We start from the raw sequence: 18,065 nt of genomic DNA, 5'->3' as shown, positions 1-18,065 counted from the left end.
GCCCGTGGGAAGGTGACCCCGGGCGCCGGGACGACCGGAGCCCTTTCCGGTCTGGCCTGCCGGGCGCTTCCGGCCGGAAGGGACTCCGCGGAGGGTGGGGGACCGAAGGGAAGTCCCGCCTCTACCGCCCAGCGGACGCCGCCGCCGCCGCCGCCGCCGCCGCCGCGCACCTAGCTAGGTCCCCGAAGGGCGGGCAGGTGAGGCCTCGGGGTGCCGATCCCTAGTGTCGACTATGCGAGGTGACGAGCAGCCGTGATCTTGGGCTGGGACGTGGAACTTTGAGGAAACGGGGAGAGGAGGCCAGTTTGGGAACTCCGCGGGGGTGCCCAGGGAGAAGAACCCGTCGCACAGGGGCGGGGGTCTAGGGCCCAGAGCGACGTCCTCCCCCTGGGCAGTACTGAGTCTTCAGTCGCCTCCCTCCCACCCACCTACCCCTCCTATATCCAGGCGCTCCCTCGGCACCACGGTGCTGACCACCCCTGTCCTCAGTCCTCAGCCCTAGGTGCTCACCGCAACGCCCCTCCCTGTCACGGTGCTGACCTCCGCCCCGCCTTGTTTCCTTCTAGGTCTGATTCCGGAGCTGCAATGATTGAAGTGGTAGCAGAGCTGAGCCGGGGTCCTGTATTTTTGGCTGGGGAGGCGCTGGAGTGTGTAGTGACCGTCACCAACCCCCTTCCCCCCACGGCCACTTCTGCATCCAGGTGGGGATGCTGGCACTGAAGGTGGTGGCCCTTCTGGGAAGAAGCCAGATTATGTGTGGGTCTGAGGCAGAGCTCAGGTTGTGTAGCGACACCACCTCCTCTTGCTCACTGTGCTGTCATTGTAGAAGAGGGCTTTTTAACAAAAGATGTGGATGACATAGCTGTACGCTTTCCTTCCCCTCCCCCATTACCCTTTTTACGCACAGTTCTGCTACTCTTTATTTAATGGTTTCTCTTTGGGGTTCTGGATTTCCTGATCACTAGGACAGCCATCTAACCTTGTTGGTTAAGACAGTGTGATAGGGAGCTTGGGAAAGCATTTGTGAAGTCAGGAACTACCTCTGATGCCTCCTTTTCCTCTTCCCACAGTGAGGCCCTGGCCTGGGCCAGTGCCCAAATCCACTGCCAGTTCCATGTCAGTGAGAGTCGAGTAGCATTGCCTCCCCCTGACTCTAGTCAGCCAGATGTCCAGCCCGACAGCCAGACTGTCTTTCTGCCACACCGAGGTTAGAGAGGGGCATTTGCCTGGGGGGGGGGGGGTGCGGAGGGTGTGTGTGGAGGCGTTGTCACCCATGGGTGAAGTTGTTAATTGTTGTTGTTCTTACAGTTCCTGTCATGCTGGGGATGTTGGGGAGCATGACTATTGCTTTGGGGGTAAAAGACTATTCCCATTTCACAGCAGGGAAAGAGGGCCTGGCAGCCTTTCACTATCTCCACTTGCCATGCTAGTCTTGTTCAGTACTGGACAATGGGTCATTAAATTAGTCATTCTTACCTTTTTCAGGTGAGAGGGGCCAGTGTATCCTTTCTACTCCACCAAAAATTCTATTCTGTGACCTGAGGCTAGATCCTGGAGAGTCCAAATCATGTGAGTGATTGTCCCCATCCCTGAATTGCCTCCTAAGTCTCATGGAGGGAGGACTCCTCTGGTGCCTCTGGCTGCCCTGACAACTACTTCCCAACCAGACTCCTACAGTGAAGTGCTGCCCATAGAGGGACCACCCTCCTTTCGGGGTCAGTCAGTCAAGTACGTCTACAAACTGACCATTGGCTGCCAGCGTGTCAACTCCCCTATCACTTTACTCAGAGTCCCTCTGAGGGTTCTTGTGCTGACTGGTAAGCAAGGGCTCGTGGAGGGAAGGGCTGGGGAAGGGCCATGCCAAAGCAGAAATTGTCTTAGAGGGCTTTCGAGAGGGGCTGCAGGGAAACTTTCTGGTGTCAGTGACAGTGCTAGGGAGTTGGGAAGGGAGGGAGGGTTCTGGAGATAGAGATGTACACCTTAGCCCTGGCGCCCCTTACCTTTAGCCATCTCACGTTGGAATCTAAAACCCTAACGTCTACTCTCATCTCTGTTCCCTCTCAGCATTACCTCTCCACTCATTCTTTCTCTAGGCCTTCAGGATGTCCGGTTTCCCCAGGATGAGGCTGTAGCCCCATCCAGTCCATTCTTGGAGGAGGATGAAGGTGGGAAGAAGGATTCATGGCTAGCTGAGCTGGCTGGGGAACGCCTAATGGCTGCCACATCCTGCCGCAGCCTCCGTGAGAATTCTTTCAGAATTGTCCTACCCCATCCTTCCCCTCATTGTATTCCCATCTCAGAGACAGTCTCCTAACCACCACACACTTCTGTGGATCCACTGATACCTCACACCTCCAATTATAAAGAAAAGCCCCATCTTTTGGCCTGTGGTGCCCAGTCCTAGACGTTCTCCAGCATGTAGACTCCAGGCTTATAGTGTCCTATTCTCCCCAGATCTATACAATATCAGTGATGGCCGAGGGAAAGTTGGGACGTTTGGCATCTTCAAATCTGTGTACAGACTTGGCGAGGACGTGGTGGGGACCTTAAACTTAGGGGAAGGAACCGTAGCTTGTTTGCAGGTAAGAAGGGAGCAGAGCTTCTTACCTGCTAGGGTGCTGGGGTTGAAGGGCTAGGGTGGAAGGCCTGTATAAAGAGGGGTGGCATGTAGAAGGGGATAGTGGTGTCATCCAGGGTCCCTTTGTAAAACAGCTTGAGGTTGGGCTGTCCTCACCTACAGACAGCACTTCCTGTTAGCATACACCTCTCTCTTGCTCCCAGTTTTCAGTCAGCTTACAGACCGAGGAGCGTGTACAGCCTGAGTACCAGCGGCGACGTGGGGCAGGGGGTGTCCCCTCTGTGTCACATGTGACTCATGCCCGGCACCAGGAATCCTGCCTACATACAACTAGAACCAGCTTCTCCCTCCCAATCCCTCTCAGCTCCACCCCAGGCTTCTGTACAGCCATTGGTGAGACCCTCACTGTTACTGGAGAAGGGAGAGGGGGACAGTAAAATGCTGTGCTAAGGGAGGGTGTAATGGATCCTGATTCCTTATACACACTCCCAGACATACCCACGTCTAGCCTCTGACCCTGAACAGTTTCTCAGACCTTCAACCTCTTCCTGTTTCTTAGATGCACTGACCCCTAAACTCCTAACAGCTTGATAGAACTCCTTCCCCATGCCTACCTACTGGGACCCTGTGATACACTGATTTTTGATTACTTCACGCTACCTAGACTTGACTGCCTCACTCTTGGGTTATTAGGTACTTAATACTGCTATCTTCAGCTCACATCTGTGGTAAATACCCGATTGCTTCAGAAAAACCCTTAATCACAGCTCCCTGCCCTGTGACTTTTCCCTGTCTTCCTGAATACAGGTTGTTTTTTTCTCATTCACTAACTATATCCTGTCATTGGCTTTTACTCCTGCTGGCTTCTAATGCTTCTACCTTAATCTTTTTCTTCCATAGTGTCCTTGAAGTGGAGATTGCATTTTGAATTTGTAACGTCCCGAGAACCAGGATTGGTACTCCTACCCCCTATGGAACAGCCCGAACCTACCACCTGGACAGGACCTGAGCAAGTACCTGTAGACACCTTCAGCTGGGACCTCCCCATCAAGGTGCTGCCTACCAGCCCCACCCTGGCCTCATATGCTGCCCCAGGCCCCAGCACCAGCACCATAACCATCTGAAACTGGCCCACCCTGGTGCTAGTTCCTTCCAGATACTGAGAACTCAGCACCTGGACTCTAATGGGACCCACTTTTTCCACCTGGGGTCCAGTGTCGTGGACAGTGAGAGTCAGGCTTTCAGCTATAGCATTAATTTATTTATTCAGAATACATTGGTAGCTGCTAGTGGTTTCCCTGGAAGTGGCAGCAGCAGTGAGCAGTCAGCAGATGGGTGATCAGTTGAGTTTAGCTGGAGTGGGGAGCAGGAAGCCCAGGAACAGGGGTGTTGGCTGAGCCCCATTCTGGGTCAGGCCCTCCCCCTTTGCAGGGCAGCCGAGGGTCAGATTTTTGCACCAAGGAGAACTGGCAAGTTCCTGCCTCCTGACGTACCTCACACCCAGCCGGGAAGTCGATGGGATGCTGGGACCTGGGGAACCAAGGATGGGGGAAGGAGTCAGCACAGTGAAAGGCTACCTTTATCCCTGCCCACACGTTCCCTCTCTCACAGTTTTCCCCCACCAGAGCCCCTTTCCATGGCCCCTTGGTCCTCCTAACTAAGCTGTCACCTACCATATGTGGGCCTTTTTTGTTTTATAACAGGAGTATTTTCTCTCCAGGTCCACCCCAACCTCCCCTGATTTATAGCCTGAAGCTTTATCTTTCACACTAGTGTTGGTCCCTTCAGGTTTGGCCCATCTTGTATTGCTCTTCTGTTCATTCTTACATCACAGCAATCTAGTCACTCCCTGGTCATCCCTCAGTCACTCATATCAGAGTCATTCTCTCTGGCCATCTTTGGTCACTCACGTGTCACAGCAGCCCACGCCAACAGGATGCAGACAAGTGCAATGGAAACAGTCCTTGCGGAGCCAAGACTCGCCCAGGGTGAAATACTTCCCCTCATAGTGACAGGGGGCTAGGGAAGAACGGGAAATGTTAGGTGTAGGAGTGCTGATGAGAGGCAGAGGCTCTTCTGGTCTGGGGTGGAGACAGTAAGTACGCACTATCCCCATGTTTAGTTTGTCTTTCCTGTTTCACAGCTGGAGGGAACCTGGGTATTTTGACACGGGATCATCTGTAAGGCCCCATCCTCCCTGTGCCCTCTCTGCTGCTCCTCCATTCCTAATGCCTCACCCCACTTTACCTTGAGCTTGGAAGTAGCACTTGCTGTAGACTCCTGGGTGCTGGAGGAGTAGAGACATCACGAAGCAGATGATCCCCCAGCCTCCTAGGATCCCCTTGGCCTGTCCAGCCCAGAGCATCCTTAGGGCCATTGCTGCTGCACAGCCCTCTCGGACCCTTCTTGGCCTCTGCTCAGCTACTCTGGTCTTGACTCCTTGACTTTGCTTTGCGTTGCTCCTTGAGTCTTAGTTTCTCTCTTTATCCCCTGGGCTCCTGTCTCACACTATCTCCCTGCCCTCTGCTCTCACAGGCTGGGGATGTTTATAAAGTGAGGACCCTGGCCCCCTGCTGAGTAGAGCTGGAAAAGCTGTAACTCTGTTTCCTGAGGTGAGGGCATGAAAACAAGAAGTCTAGCTTTAACAAGCTGTGAGAGCTGATTCATGCCCCGGCACAGCTAGAGGGAGGGAGGTGGCCATGGAGGGGGCACTGGACTGGGCACTTCCCCAGCAAGGAGGCAGGAGGGGTGAGGGCCCCCAGGTGGTCCCCAGATCTCTTCCCTGACCTGGAGAGAAGGAAGCATTCCACCTTCCCCCTTTCTCCCCCACTGCCACCACCAGGGGTGTGTATGCTGGGATCCCTGCCTGGACCGGAGGGAGGCATTTCCTGGGGATGGTTAATCCTGTGCCCCAGCCAAACCCAGGAGCTGCAATAGGGTGTGACGGCCAGAGGCTCCAGGAGAGTGAGCAGGCACCTGGAGTGGAGACTGTGTTTCCCTCAGATCCTAGGGCAGGGTTTCCCTAATGTATCCAGAAATAGGGCTGCCCCTCAGAGATGGTGGGGAGGGTCTCTTTTCCTCAGGCATGCCAGAGGTGAACTGTCCATTGCTTATCACCTTCAAACATACAGCAGATGTGGGATCACCCCACATCGGGGGATGGTTCTTTCCCCTTTCAAAGAGGAGCATCTCTAAGTGCCCTGATGGGATTAATCACTCCAGGTTCACAGAGGTGTCCTCTCTTTCTTCTGATATGTAATGGAGTGAGGTTTTTAGGAATTTATCATTTGGCATCCTCTGAGTTTCCCACAGGTTCTGGAGGAGCCCAGGATGGATTATTAAGAACATGGGCTGTAGAGACAGTCTTCTTGGATTCAGATCCTGACTCCACTTAGCTATGTAACCTGGTCAGATTACTTCACCTCTCTGAGCCTGTTTCCTCATCTATAAATTGGGGATAGTAATACCAACTCATTGGGCTGTTATGAGGATTAACTGAGATAATGTGTGCAGTGCTCTTATCACCATCTCTGGTGCGTAAGCGTCAGGAAATAGCAGTTGCTGTGATTGGGGCTAAAGCTCGGAGGCAAGATGGGCGACATTATTTTCTTTGAATGACATTAAGCAGTTTGTGCATAGCTGAGGGCTTCTATTGGAGATGGCTGTCTCCTGGCATAGACCTCTGCACCTTTCACACTCATGCTCCTTGTCAGCAGTCCCCAACCTTTTTGGTACCAGGGACTGGTTTTGTGGAAAACAATTTTTCCACCAGTGGATGGAGGGGGATAGCAGCGGGGAGATGATTTTGGGATGAAACTGTTCCATCTCAGATCATCAGGCATTAGATTCTCATAAGGAGTGTGCAATCTAGATCCCTTGCATGTGGAGTTCACAGTGGGGTTTGCACTCCTGTGAGAATCTAATGCCTCTGCTGATCTGCCAGGAGAAGGAGCTCAGGCGGTAATGCTCACTCACCCGCCGCCCACCTCCTGCTTTGTGCTCCCGCTTCCTAACAGGCCACAGACTGGTACTGGCCTGTGGCCTGGGGGATGGAGACCCCTGCTCCATGTCACCTTTCCTACCTCTTTCAAAAACAGGTACCTCCAGGAGCATTTTGGTTTTGGCCCTTGTATTGACTTCCGAATGTCTAGTTTGAGAAACTGTTCCCATTAAGCCTTCTTCCCCCAGATCTGCACCCTCGCCTCTACCCTAGGACAAGGTGTCCTTTTCTCATCATCCTGCCAGGCTAACTTTAAGTCTCCTGCTTTTTCGCACTGGGATTTGGATCCATTTCTTCCCATCTCCGCTCATGTGAACTCTCCACTTCTCCTTTCTCACCACTCTCCTGCTAGCCATCTCTTTGGCACTAAAGGCCCTGGTCAAATTGGATTTCTTTCATTTTTCCACACTTCAAAGACCCATGTTCCAGGTATTCCCCATAGGGACAGTCTCTTTGGCATTTATTTGGTTTTTCTAAGTTTTCAGTCCCATTTACTCCAAGACTCACTCCCTGCCACCTAGTGCATCAGATACAGCTACTTCTGGCTGACTTTTCAAGAGGGCCACCCTGCCTGTCATCTCTTCACTGTTCAGAAATGACTGTGTCAGTGCACCTCAAACTCCCTTACTGTCCTCTTCCAAGGAGACAGCTAAGGTGGATGGAGATGCAGAATGGACCTCACATTCCCCCTAGTCAGGACTGATACCCTTTCCGTTTCAGAGGAGTGCCAAGAAAAAACTCACAGTTGAAGCAGGGTGCTCTGAGGTCGGCTGCGGTGTGGGAGGCACGGCCTAGGCCTGCTCTCTGGGCTGGAGCAGGTGGATTCGAAGGCCTGTCTAGCACGAGGGCCCAAAGGTCTTGTCAGTGGCAGTAGCTCTGCCCCCTTTCCCAGAGAAGGGGTCCAGCGGACAGCCTGGAAGGCTGGGCCCTGGGCCACCTTTTGCTCATGCAAGCTAGAGCCAGCCCAATAGGGGGCGGATGTGAGTGGGGAGCTGGGGCGCATGAAGGTGGGGGTGATGCCGAAGGGGAAGGGAGCCCCAGTGGGGATTGGTGCGTGTGCGGAAACGGGGACAGAAGTGAGGGTTCATCGCCTGTAACGAAGATGAGGTAGGCATATAGGGGCTTCTGGAAAGCTAGAGGCTGGGCTGAGCCAGGAGTCCTCTCCCAGAAGTTGGGGGGCGGTGCCGAGGTGTGGGTCGAGCCCGCATGCGTGCCTGCTGGAGAGGGGGTGAGTGGTGAGGACCAGGCCCGCTGGGTCCTGGGGGCGCGGTGGCTGGCGCGCAGGTCCCGGAGGGGGCGGCTGGCGAGCACTACACGCTTGGGGACAAGGAAAACATCCGCCGGAGGCCCGGCCGGGCGGCGCTCCAGCCTCGGGGCAGGTGCGCGGGGAGGAAGTGAGAGAATTCCGGCCCCCCCACCCCAACCCTGGCTGCTGGCCCTCCGGTGAGTCACAGCCGACCCCCGCCGCCGAAGGGAGAGGGGAGCTGCGGGCCAGAGCCCCGGAGGGTCTGGAGGAGCCAGGAGGGTTTCTGGGAGCAGAGGGTCACTTAGTGGGCTTCTGTCCTGGTGTCGCTGCAGGCGCGAAACGGACACTGAACACAGTCTGACTGAATGGAGGCAGGTGGGGAGGGAGCCCCTGGGAGAACTTGGCGGGCCGAGAGCAGACCCCAGGGCAAGGAGGGGCCTCCCGGGGGGAAACCGGGAGTCGGGCAGGTGGCGAAACCCAGAAAGGGAAGGGGAGCCGGGTTGATTGGGGTGACAGAGGAAGGAAGCACGCCAAGTTAGGCCTGGGAGAACTGAGGGACCTGAGGAGGGAGGAGGGAGACCAACATAGTTGTGGGAAGGCGGAAATGGCCAAACCCCAGGCATCAGGTCTGTCCAGAGGCTGGCGTAGACAGTGAAGGGTAGGTTTTAGGAGTAGGGGGAGTTATGATTATTTGGGTACATTTTGGGATTATTTCGTCTCGCAGGTAGAAGGGAGCCTGCTGGTCTCTGTGTAACGGATGGCTTAAAAGCAAGGTTGTCTGCGTCTTGGATTACTGTCTGCCATTCAGCCTTTGCCAAAAAATTTGGCACTGATCTGCACATTTTTATAGTCATTTAAAATTGTATGACTCTGTCAAACGATTTAAGTAATTTTGGTGGATTTTTTTAAAATAAAAAAATAAAAATAGAAAAGTTGCACAATCTAATTCAATATTTGACTTAAAACCAAAAGTGAGGCTCTCAGATTGGTAATATGGTATTCAGCCTTTTTCTTGTTTGGCTTTTGTGCCATTTTCCCCTCACTGACTTGATTGAATTCTTTGTGGCTGATGCCTCAGTTTTTCTGGATCAGTAGTGCTGCACTTCCACTTTTCCTCTCCCTCATTTTACTGTCTTTATTTTTAGCCTTTTTTCTGTGTAGCCCTCTGACCTGCCCTATATATTTTGAACCAAATAAAACATTTCTTGGAATGGGAGCCTTGGACTACAGTATACAAAGACAAACAACTCACAATTTTAGCATATAAGGCTACTATCTTCTGTGGATGTGTATGTAATTATACAGTTTCTGTATTTATCCTGTGGCTGATAGAAAAAGTTAAAGCTGTTTAATTCACCATAGTATTTCTACAACACAGCAATTTATTAGTCTGACTTCTCTTCTAAAATCAACATTAAAATGGTATTTTGTACTTGTCTCAGAGACACCAATTCTGTCATGATCGTTATGATCTGTGTTATGTTGGGCCAAAGGTGATTACTTTGTAAATCATAAAGATCCTTAAACTCTGCGTTGCCTATGGTCCCAAACAAGCAAATCTGGGTCAATTAATGGGAAAAAAAAAAAAAAAAAGAAAAGAAAATGTCTTACTTTGGGTCCTGTTGCATTCTCCCGTGCTGTTTTAGCCCCAGCCCTACTCTATTCCCAGTGGCCTTTGCCTTCATTCCTTCTTTGCTCTGCTGGGCATCTTGAGAGGAAAACTTCACACCGACTTCCTCTACCATAAATTCTCTCCCTCCTCTCAACTCTACACTTCTCTTTGCCAACATACACCACTACTGCTTCACTGATTTTTTTTTTTTTTAAAGCCCACAGTCCTTTCTGGCTCTTTTCCACCTTTAACACTCTTATGTTGAAATCTTCTGTTTTTCCTCCTTTCTCTTTAGTAAGACCTCAGCTTTTTAAAAAAGCTAGGCTTGATTGTTTATTCTGCATGGTCCACTTCTGCCTTCCTTCCTCTTCTATTACCCTTTTCTTATTCTAGACTGTTTTTAAACTCAGTTATGCTTGCTTTCACCAAAGCCTTAACCTTTCCTGTGATTAGAAAAAGATGCTTATGTTTCCATTACTTTTCCTACAAGAAAACACATTCTCAAATTCATATCCACTTCAAACTCTCCCAACGTTTTGCATCCAGAAGCATAAAGTGGCCATTATTGTGAAGTCCACTCAGTGACCATTTAAGCTTGGTGTTATGCCACACACTGTATAGTGAATTTCATAATCCTGGTGCCAGATTTCTAAATTATTACAGACAATAGATGATGGGCCGGGCACAGTGGCTCACACCTGTAATCCCAAAACTTGGGGAGGCCAAGGCAGGCAGATTGCTTGAGACCAGGAGTTCGAGACCAGCCTGGCCAACATGGTGAAACCCTGTCTCTAAAAATACAAAAATTAGCTGGGCGTGGTGGCGCATTCCCGTAATCCCAGCTACTCCGGAGGCTGGGATGGGAGAATCACTGGAATCTGAGAGGCTGAGGCTCCAGTGAGCCGAGATTGCATCACTGCACTGCATTCCAGCCTGGGTGACAGAGGGAGACCCTGTCTCCAAAAAAAAAAAAAAAAAAAAAGAATTGATATGAAATTGAAATTGCTTCTCCACTTTCCCTTCCCTCTCGTGGTCTCTCCTTGGTGAAACCAAGGTGCATTTTTCTGGACCCACCTATCTTGGGGGTGATTAGGACTAGAGGGTTGTAAATACTTACAATTCTTTTCCTTTCTGATATAATTATTGATCTCCTTCTAGAAGCCCTGTCATCTTTGCTGGAGACTTTTTATTTAAGCATTCTTTTGTAGAAGAATCTCTAATGTCCTTTTTTCATTCAGATCTACACTTGACGAATCCTAAAGCTATTTCTACACAGTTCCTTTATTCATTTTTCCTTTTCTTTTTTTTTTTATTTTTTTGTGCCTGTTATTTTTCATGGGTTTATCATCTCTTTACAAATGGGCTGCATCCACTGAGGGGCAGCATTGATTTCCCACTGCTGTCACTCAGCGCCTCAGCCTCCTTTGATCTCTTTTTTGGTTCACCCTTGTTGCCCATACTTACTTTCCTTTATTGTCTGTTCTAATCTTCTCCTTTTCTATCTCTTTAATGAAATTCACTATTTTAAAAAAGATTTCTGGGGTCTCAAAGTTTTTCAGGGGATCTCACATAAGTCTCTGCATTGTGACCCAAACTGTGTAGTACTGATTTCCAATGGATTGGGACTGATGGGCGGGGTGGGGGGTCGTTGTTGGGAGAGCAGAATATCCTCATGAATAGAGTTTCTCAGCTGTGACACTGTTAACATTTTGGAGGATAATCCTTTGTTGTGGGGGGCTGTCCTGTGCATTGTAGGATGCTTAGCATCTGCTCAGTAGATGCCAATGATATTATCTCAGTTGTGACAACCAAAATGTCTCCAAATCCTGCCAAATGTTCCTGGAAGACAAAATATACCCTCTACCCCAGTGTATACAATTACTGTACTAGACTATCAGCTTTTTGAAATTGATTAAATGGTTATACTTTCTCTTCCCAACTGCTGATTTGTAGCCGGAATTTTAAAAGTGTGGTCTTTGACTTACTTGGTAGGTGGTAGCTTCTTAAAATTGCAGGTTCCTGAGCTTATCCTAGACCTACTGAATCAGAAACGCTGAAGGTAGAACCCAGAGATCTGATTTTTACAAGACACTACCTTCTCACCCCCAACCAGGTAATTCTGCCCTAGGCTTGACCCTCTTGTGGCATAACTGCTGCATTATCTACATTTTTTTTCCCTGCAAGTCTTCCTGGTGTTCCAGCTTTGCTTCCGCTTTTGGCCCCATGATGCCAACACAAATAAGGAGGCCTCAGGTTACCAAGACAACTGGAGCACAGGAAACTGTATGGGCTCAGTGCTCCCACAGGCATCACGGACTGTGACTATGCTGGCTTGCTTTCTCCTTAGGGACTCAGCCATGCTTCCTTTTACCCATCCCCCAAACTACCCAGACTGGCAGATACTGAGTCCCAAGCCACAGATCCTGATTTCACAGACCTGGTAGTAGATTTATGGGGTGGGTAGGATAAGGAATGGTGAATGAAGCTTTCCTTCTAGCATTGATATTTCATGTCATTTTGGTGATAATTGAATTTGTAATCATGAGAACTACATTTCCCTGGGAGTTGGTTGTTAGATGCAAGCTTTGGAATCAGGATGCTTCTCTTTATTTATGTTATTTATGTCTGCTTCACTGGACCTTGAGTCTTAGATGTTTTTGCATCCCTAGCTAAATGTCTTTACAATTTGCTTTGGGCCAAAAGGTTTGGCAATCTACTTCTAGTACACTGGAAGCAGCTAATGTTCAGCAAGAAAAGAATATTTTTAGGGCCAGGTGCAGTGGCTCATGCCTGTAATCCCAGCACTTTGGGAACATGAGGCAGATGGATTGCTTGAGTCTAGGAGTTCAAGACCTGCCTGGGTAACATGACAAAACCCTGTCTCTACAAAAAAGAATACAGAAATTAGCCAGGTGTGGTGGTGCACTCCTGTAGTCTCAGCTACTTGGGAGGCTCAGGTGAGAGAATCACTTGAGCCTGGGAGGTCGATGCTGCAGTGAGCCATGATTGTGCCACTGCACTTCAGCTTGGGTGACAGAGCAAGACCCTGTCTCAAACAAACAAACAAATAAAAAAAAAACCCTAAAAAACAAAAACAACCAAATAATGAATTTGGGTTCTATTTACACTTAGTTATCAAAGCTAGTCATTTTTTAAAGGAGGATCATCTGGCTTGATTAAATTAAGTTTCTTTAAAGCCACAAATAAATGAAAACCTACTTGCACTTAGATGCTTAAAAATACTGACTCTGGCTGGGTGTGGTGGCTCACACCTGTAATCCCAGCACTTTGGGAGGCCGAGGCAGGCAGATCACTTGAGGTCAGGAGTTCAAATCAGCCTGGTCAACATGGTAAAACCTCCATCTCTACCAAAAATACAAAAAATTAACCAGGCATGTTGGCACATGCCTGTCATCCCAGCTGAGGCAGGAGAATCACTTGAACCTGAGGCAGAGGTTGCAGTGAGCCAAGATCAGTGTGAGATTCTGTTGAAAAAAAAAATTCAACTTGATCCAAAACAGGAGCAGGCTGCCTCCTTGGGATATTCATGTCATGCCAGAGCAAGGGAGAATACAAGGAAATAAGGCAGACGTGATAGCTCTCCTCAGACAATTGAGGGACTGTCATGATGAAGGAGCAATTAGATTTATTGGTTTAGTTCCAGAAGATAGATTAAGAACTTTTATTTAGTGATGGAGGACAAATTTTGGCTTGATAAGGAACAACTTTTGACTCATTTGAGGACCCCAAAGTGGAATGAACTGAATTGTTAGGCAGTAAATTTTGGCCATATTGTTTATATAGAGGTTAGATGACCGTTTGCCCAAGGGTTGGATGAGGTTTTAGACATTAAATTGGGTTCAACCTGCGAGGAGAAGCAGGCAGATTTAGGAAAAGTCAATTCGCCCTTTCTGTCATGTGATTCTGTGGCACTATTAAATTCATTATTATTTTTCTAGACCTCTGTCAATTTTACCCCCTCAAGTAATTGATAATAGAGTTGATACTAAAGTCTTTAGAGATTTATCAAACTTTGTTCCTCAACCCTCTGGAGATTTCTGAAGGATGCCTCAGAAGTGGCTGAGAAGGGTGAAATGAAGGCTAGCTGGGGCTCTGAGCCCTTTACCTATGCTTCAACCAGAACAATCTTGCTTTTATTTGTTTTACAAATTAAACGTACTGGCTTCCTTGAAGATTTTCTTTTTAACAGAAGAAAAAAAAAAACAGTTCTGCTGTTAAAAAAAAAAGTTAAAGGCTCTGATATTTCAAGGTGTTCCTTTTATTGAAGGGAAACTGAGATATGGAAGAAGTGTCTTGCCAAAGGTCACACAGCTAGTAAATTTCAGAGCTGGGATTCAAATCTAGCTCTTCTAGTTCAAATCTTTTGTTTCTTCCACTCTACAAGTCTGCCTTGTTAGAATTCAGTAAAAGCTTCTCTCCATTCTACTGGCCACCACTGTAATCCAGAATCTCATTTCTTCTAATTTACTACTCTGTATTAGCCACTTAACTAGTCTCCTTGCTGTCTAATTCTGTTCTATATTATATATACTGTTGCCGTCTTATTCTTCTTGGAACATTGTTTTCATCCTGAGATTTCCCTGTTTAAGAACCTTCTCCCTATCTCTTAGAACTTTTCAGGCTAGCCTTGTGTTAGCATTCTTTAGGTTCCTCATTGTTCAGCTGAATGTGAGCCTAAATCCATCCTATTATGAGTAATTAATGGGCTATATAATAGTGAGATTAATGGAGTCCCTCCGTATTCCTAGACTTCACCTTTGGCAGGATTTTCATGTGTACAGTTTTAATCAGGCATGACAAGAAGATACAAAAGAAGTAGAAAATCACAGCCCATAAAAAGCAAGTTACATAATAATATGAATAATATAATCCTATTTACATCTCACATGCATGCATTTTTTCAAACAAGAATGAGATATATAGAAATTGCCTGGAAGAAAACACATCAGACTGGGCGTGATGGCTCACGCCTGTAATCCCAGCACTTCGGGAGGCCAAGGCAGGCAGATCACCTGAGGTCAGGAGTTCGAGACCAGCCTGGCCAACATGGCGAAACCCTGTCTCTACTAAAAATACAAAAATTAGCCGAGTGTGGTGGTGTATGCCTGTTATCCTAGCTGCTTGGGAGGCTGAGGCAGGAGAATCGCTTGAACCTGGGAGATGGAGATGGCAGTGAGTCAAGATCTTGCCACTGCACTCCAGTTTAGGCAACAGAGTGAGACTCCATCTCAAAAAAAAAAAAAGAAAGAAAAAAGAAAAAACACATCAGACTGATGACAGACATTAACTCTGATAAGAGAGATTGAGAAAGGAGAGGAGGGGAGGAAGAGGGACTTCCTTTTTTTACTCAGGAGGCTGAGGTGGGAGGATGGCTTGAGGCTAGGAGGTTGAGGCTGTAGTGAGCCATGATCATGCCACCACACTCAGCCTGGGAGACAGAGTGAGACCCTGTCTTGAAAATAAAATACAAAGAAGAAAAAAAAAAGAAGAAGTGAAGTGTTTTGTTTTCCCACAGTGGAGATCTTTTGAAGCATTATCCTTTTGGGAAAAGGTTAATTTCAATTCTTAGCGCTTGGTCTGATTTTTAAAAATTTGATTTAAGCTAATGATGAGAAGTGTGCATATTCCACACTCTTTAACTCCTGTGGATTGGATAACAAATTAACTCCATTTCCACTGGACAGAGAACTCATTCTTCTGGTATGTTTCAGAAGGCTAATGGAGCAAGGATAACCTTATATTACCAATGGGCTGCTTAATCTCTATAATGATTTGTTGGCCAGCTACTATTGATAACAAAAAATACTTTTAAATAACTGTTTCAAAATACTTTTTTCAACTTTATTGAAATATAATTTATATACAGGAAGATGTACCCATTTAAAATGTACAATTCAGTGAGTTTTAGCAGATGTATATACCTGTGTAATCATCTCCCAATCAAGATATAGAACATCTCTGTCACCACCCCCCCACTGCCCGCAAATTTCCTTATTACCCTTTGCATTTGCTCCCCACTCATTGCAATCCACACTGATCTGGTTTCTATCACTGTAGATTTGTTTTGTAGAGTTTCATGTAAATGGAGTCACAGAGTATGTATTCTGCATTTGGCTTCTTTAACTCAGCACACTGTTTTTGATATTTATTCATGTTTTTATGTATATTAATAGTTTGGCCAGGCACGACGGCTCACTCCTGTAATCCCAGCACTTTGGGATGCTGAGGTGGGCAGATCATGGGAGGTCAGGAGTTTGAGGCTAGCCTGGCCAACATGGTGAACACACCCTGTCTTGACTAAAAATACAAAAACTAGCTGGGCGTGGTGGTGCACCCCTGTAGTCCCAGCTACTCAGGAGGCTGAGGCAGGAGGATCTCTTGAACTCAGGAGACAGATTGCAATGAGCCAAGATGGCTCCACTGCACTCCAGCCTGACAACAGAGCAAGACTCCGTCTCAAAAAAAAAAAAAAAAGTCTATTTTTATTGCTGAGCAATGATTCATTGTATGGACATACAGCAGTTTGTTTATTCATTCATCTGATGGTGGATATTTGGGCTGTTTTCCACTTTTTTCGAAGCTGCTATGAACACTCACATTGAAGTCTTTGTGGACATATGTTTGCATTTTTTTTAAGATAAATACCTAGAAGTGAAATCTGAGATCCTGTTGTAAGTAAATGTTTTACTTGATAAATAAAAGACTGCCAGTTCGGTGCAGTGGCTCATGCCTGTAATCCCAGCACTTTGGGAGGCCAAGGCAGGCAGATTGCTTGAGTCCAGGAGTTCGAGACCAGCTTGGACAACATGGTGAAACCCCATCTCTACAAAAAATACAAAAATTAGCTGGGTGTGGTGGCCCAGGCCTGTAGTCCCAGCTACTTGGGAAGCTGAGGTGGTAGGATCATCTGAGTCTAGGAGACGGAGGTTGCAGTGAGCCATGATCTTGCTTCTGCACTCCAGCCTGGGTAACAGAGCATGACCCTGTCTCAAAAAAAAAAAAAAAAAAAGTTACTGATTTATTAATAAAATAAGATAAATTTTTAAAAAAGAGAAGTGCCATACTGTTTTCCAAAGCGTCCATACAATTTTCCACTTACCAGCATTATATGAGAGTTCCAGTTGCTTTGCATCCTTGTCAGCACTTAGTATTGTCAGTTTCTTTCTTTCTTTCTTTTTTTTTTTTTTTTAGACGGAGTCTCGCTCTGTTGCCCAGGCTGGAGTGCAGTGGCATGATCTCGGCTCATTACAAACTCCACCTCCCGGGTTCACGCCATTCTCCTGCCTCAGCCTGCCGAGTAGCTGGGACTACAGGCGCCCGTCACCACGCCTGGCTAATTTTTTCTATTTTTAGTAGAGACGGGGTTTCACCATGTTAGCCAGGATGGTCTCGATCTCCTGACCTTGTGATCTGCCCACCTCGGCCTCCCAAAGTGCTGGGATTATAGGCATGAGCCACCGTGCCAGCCTTAGTATTGTCAGTTTCTTAAAAAAAAAAAAAAAAAAATTACTCCAGTAGGTGTGTAGTGCTGCCTCATTGTGGTTTTAATTTGCATTTTCCTAATGTTTAATGACATTGAGCATCTTTTTATGTGCTTTCTTGTCACCAGTATCTCGTATTTGGTGAAATCTGTTCAAATTATTTGCCCATTTAAAAAACTGGAATGTTTGGCTTCTTGTTACTGAGTTTTAAGAGTTCTTTCTTTATATATTCTGGATACAAGTCCTTTGTGAGTATATGAATTAAAAATATTTTCCCCCAGTTGGTGGCTTGCCTTTTTGTTTTCTTTATAGTGTCTTTTGAGGAGCAGAAGTTTTAAATTTTGGTGAAGTCTAATTTTTTGCTTTTTTCTTGTATGGCTAGTGTTTTTTGTATCCTGCATAAGAAATCTTCCCTTACACCGGGTCATAAAGATTTTTTTCCTACATTTTCTCCTATATCTAAAAGTTTTATGATTTCAGCTTTTACATTTAGGTCTTTTATGTCTATGATCCATTTTGATCGCATGCTTAATTTTGTTCTCACTGCACAAAAGACACAGTAGGAAAGGAAGAATCTGGAATAAAGATGACTGCCTCTTTCAAAAGACAGACAGGTTGTAGAATAGAAATATTAAACTTTTGTTCTGTGTATTATCTTCATCTAATATTGATTAAGTAGTAACTGTTCAGTAGTAAAATATATATAGATTACCTACTCTGAGTCAGGCACTGGAGATACAGTAATGAAAACACTAGACAATGTCCTTGCTCCCTTGGAGTTTATATTTGAGTGGGCGAAATTGTGTTTTTATTATGATGAGCATCCATTGTATATATGGTAAAGTCAAGAAAAATGTTGTTGCCTCTCTGTGATTTCTCAAAACCTCAGTTGAAGGAAGCATTTCAGATTGTTGGTAATCTTCTTAATATTATTGTATGATAGAGCATGAATCTCTTTCCAAAAAGAGTCACTGATCTGCAGAGAAAAGGGAATCTGGGGCTGCATACGGCCAACTATAATACAATGTGTCATGTGATAGAGCAGTGCTGGATGCAGAATCATATCAAATGATCTCATGTTCCTGTTACTGTTGAGGTGTAATGACCAGACTTAATGCTCTTTTCTT

The 18,065-nt window shown here is 46.9% G+C and overlaps 2 protein-coding genes across 5 annotated transcripts in view; one reads left to right on the top strand and one right to left on the bottom strand.

Annotated features, from left to right (window-relative positions):
- The first annotated feature begins 46 nt into the window (after positions 1 to 46).
- Positions 47 to 18,065, top strand: part of RGP1 (RGP1 homolog, RAB6A GEF complex partner 1) — a 40,778-nt gene continuing 22,759 nt past the window's right edge. Inside the window, exons 1-9 of one of the 4 annotated variants that reach the window (XM_063713944.1) lie at positions 47 to 197; positions 567 to 701; positions 1,071 to 1,207; positions 1,486 to 1,569; positions 1,668 to 1,817; positions 2,094 to 2,240; positions 2,455 to 2,582; positions 2,782 to 2,971; positions 3,479 to 3,630. In XM_063713944.1, coding sequence (XP_063570014.1) covers positions 586 to 701; positions 1,071 to 1,207; positions 1,486 to 1,569; positions 1,668 to 1,817; positions 2,094 to 2,240; positions 2,455 to 2,582; positions 2,782 to 2,971; positions 3,479 to 3,630 — 1,104 coding nt within the window. In that variant the 5' untranslated portion in view covers positions 47 to 197; positions 567 to 585. Of the gene's footprint in view, positions 300 to 566; positions 702 to 1,070; positions 1,208 to 1,485; positions 1,570 to 1,667; positions 1,818 to 2,093; positions 2,241 to 2,454; positions 2,583 to 2,781; positions 2,972 to 3,478; positions 11,376 to 18,065 lie in introns of those variants that run through there. The other 3 variants (XM_009244285.4, XM_063713943.1, XM_009244286.3) reach the window with 3 other exon arrangements.
- On the bottom strand, positions 3,791 to 4,955 carry MSMP (microseminoprotein, prostate associated). Its single transcript, XM_002819641.5, has 3 exons — positions 4,826 to 4,955; positions 4,489 to 4,597; positions 3,791 to 4,108 (listed from the first exon to the last, which is right to left on the bottom strand). The coding sequence occupies exons 1-3, from the start codon at positions 4,953 to 4,955 to the stop codon at positions 3,928 to 3,930; spliced, it is 420 nt and encodes a 139-aa protein (XP_002819687.1). The 3' UTR covers positions 3,791 to 3,927.

The sequence above is a fragment of the Pongo abelii genome, chromosome 13 (assembly GCF_028885655.2).
Source record: "Pongo abelii isolate AG06213 chromosome 13, NHGRI_mPonAbe1-v2.0_pri, whole genome shotgun sequence".
Taxonomy (NCBI): domain Eukaryota; kingdom Metazoa; phylum Chordata; class Mammalia; order Primates; family Hominidae; genus Pongo; species Pongo abelii.
Note: the sequence above shows the minus strand (reverse complement) of the source record. Positions and strands in the feature narration are given on the sequence as shown.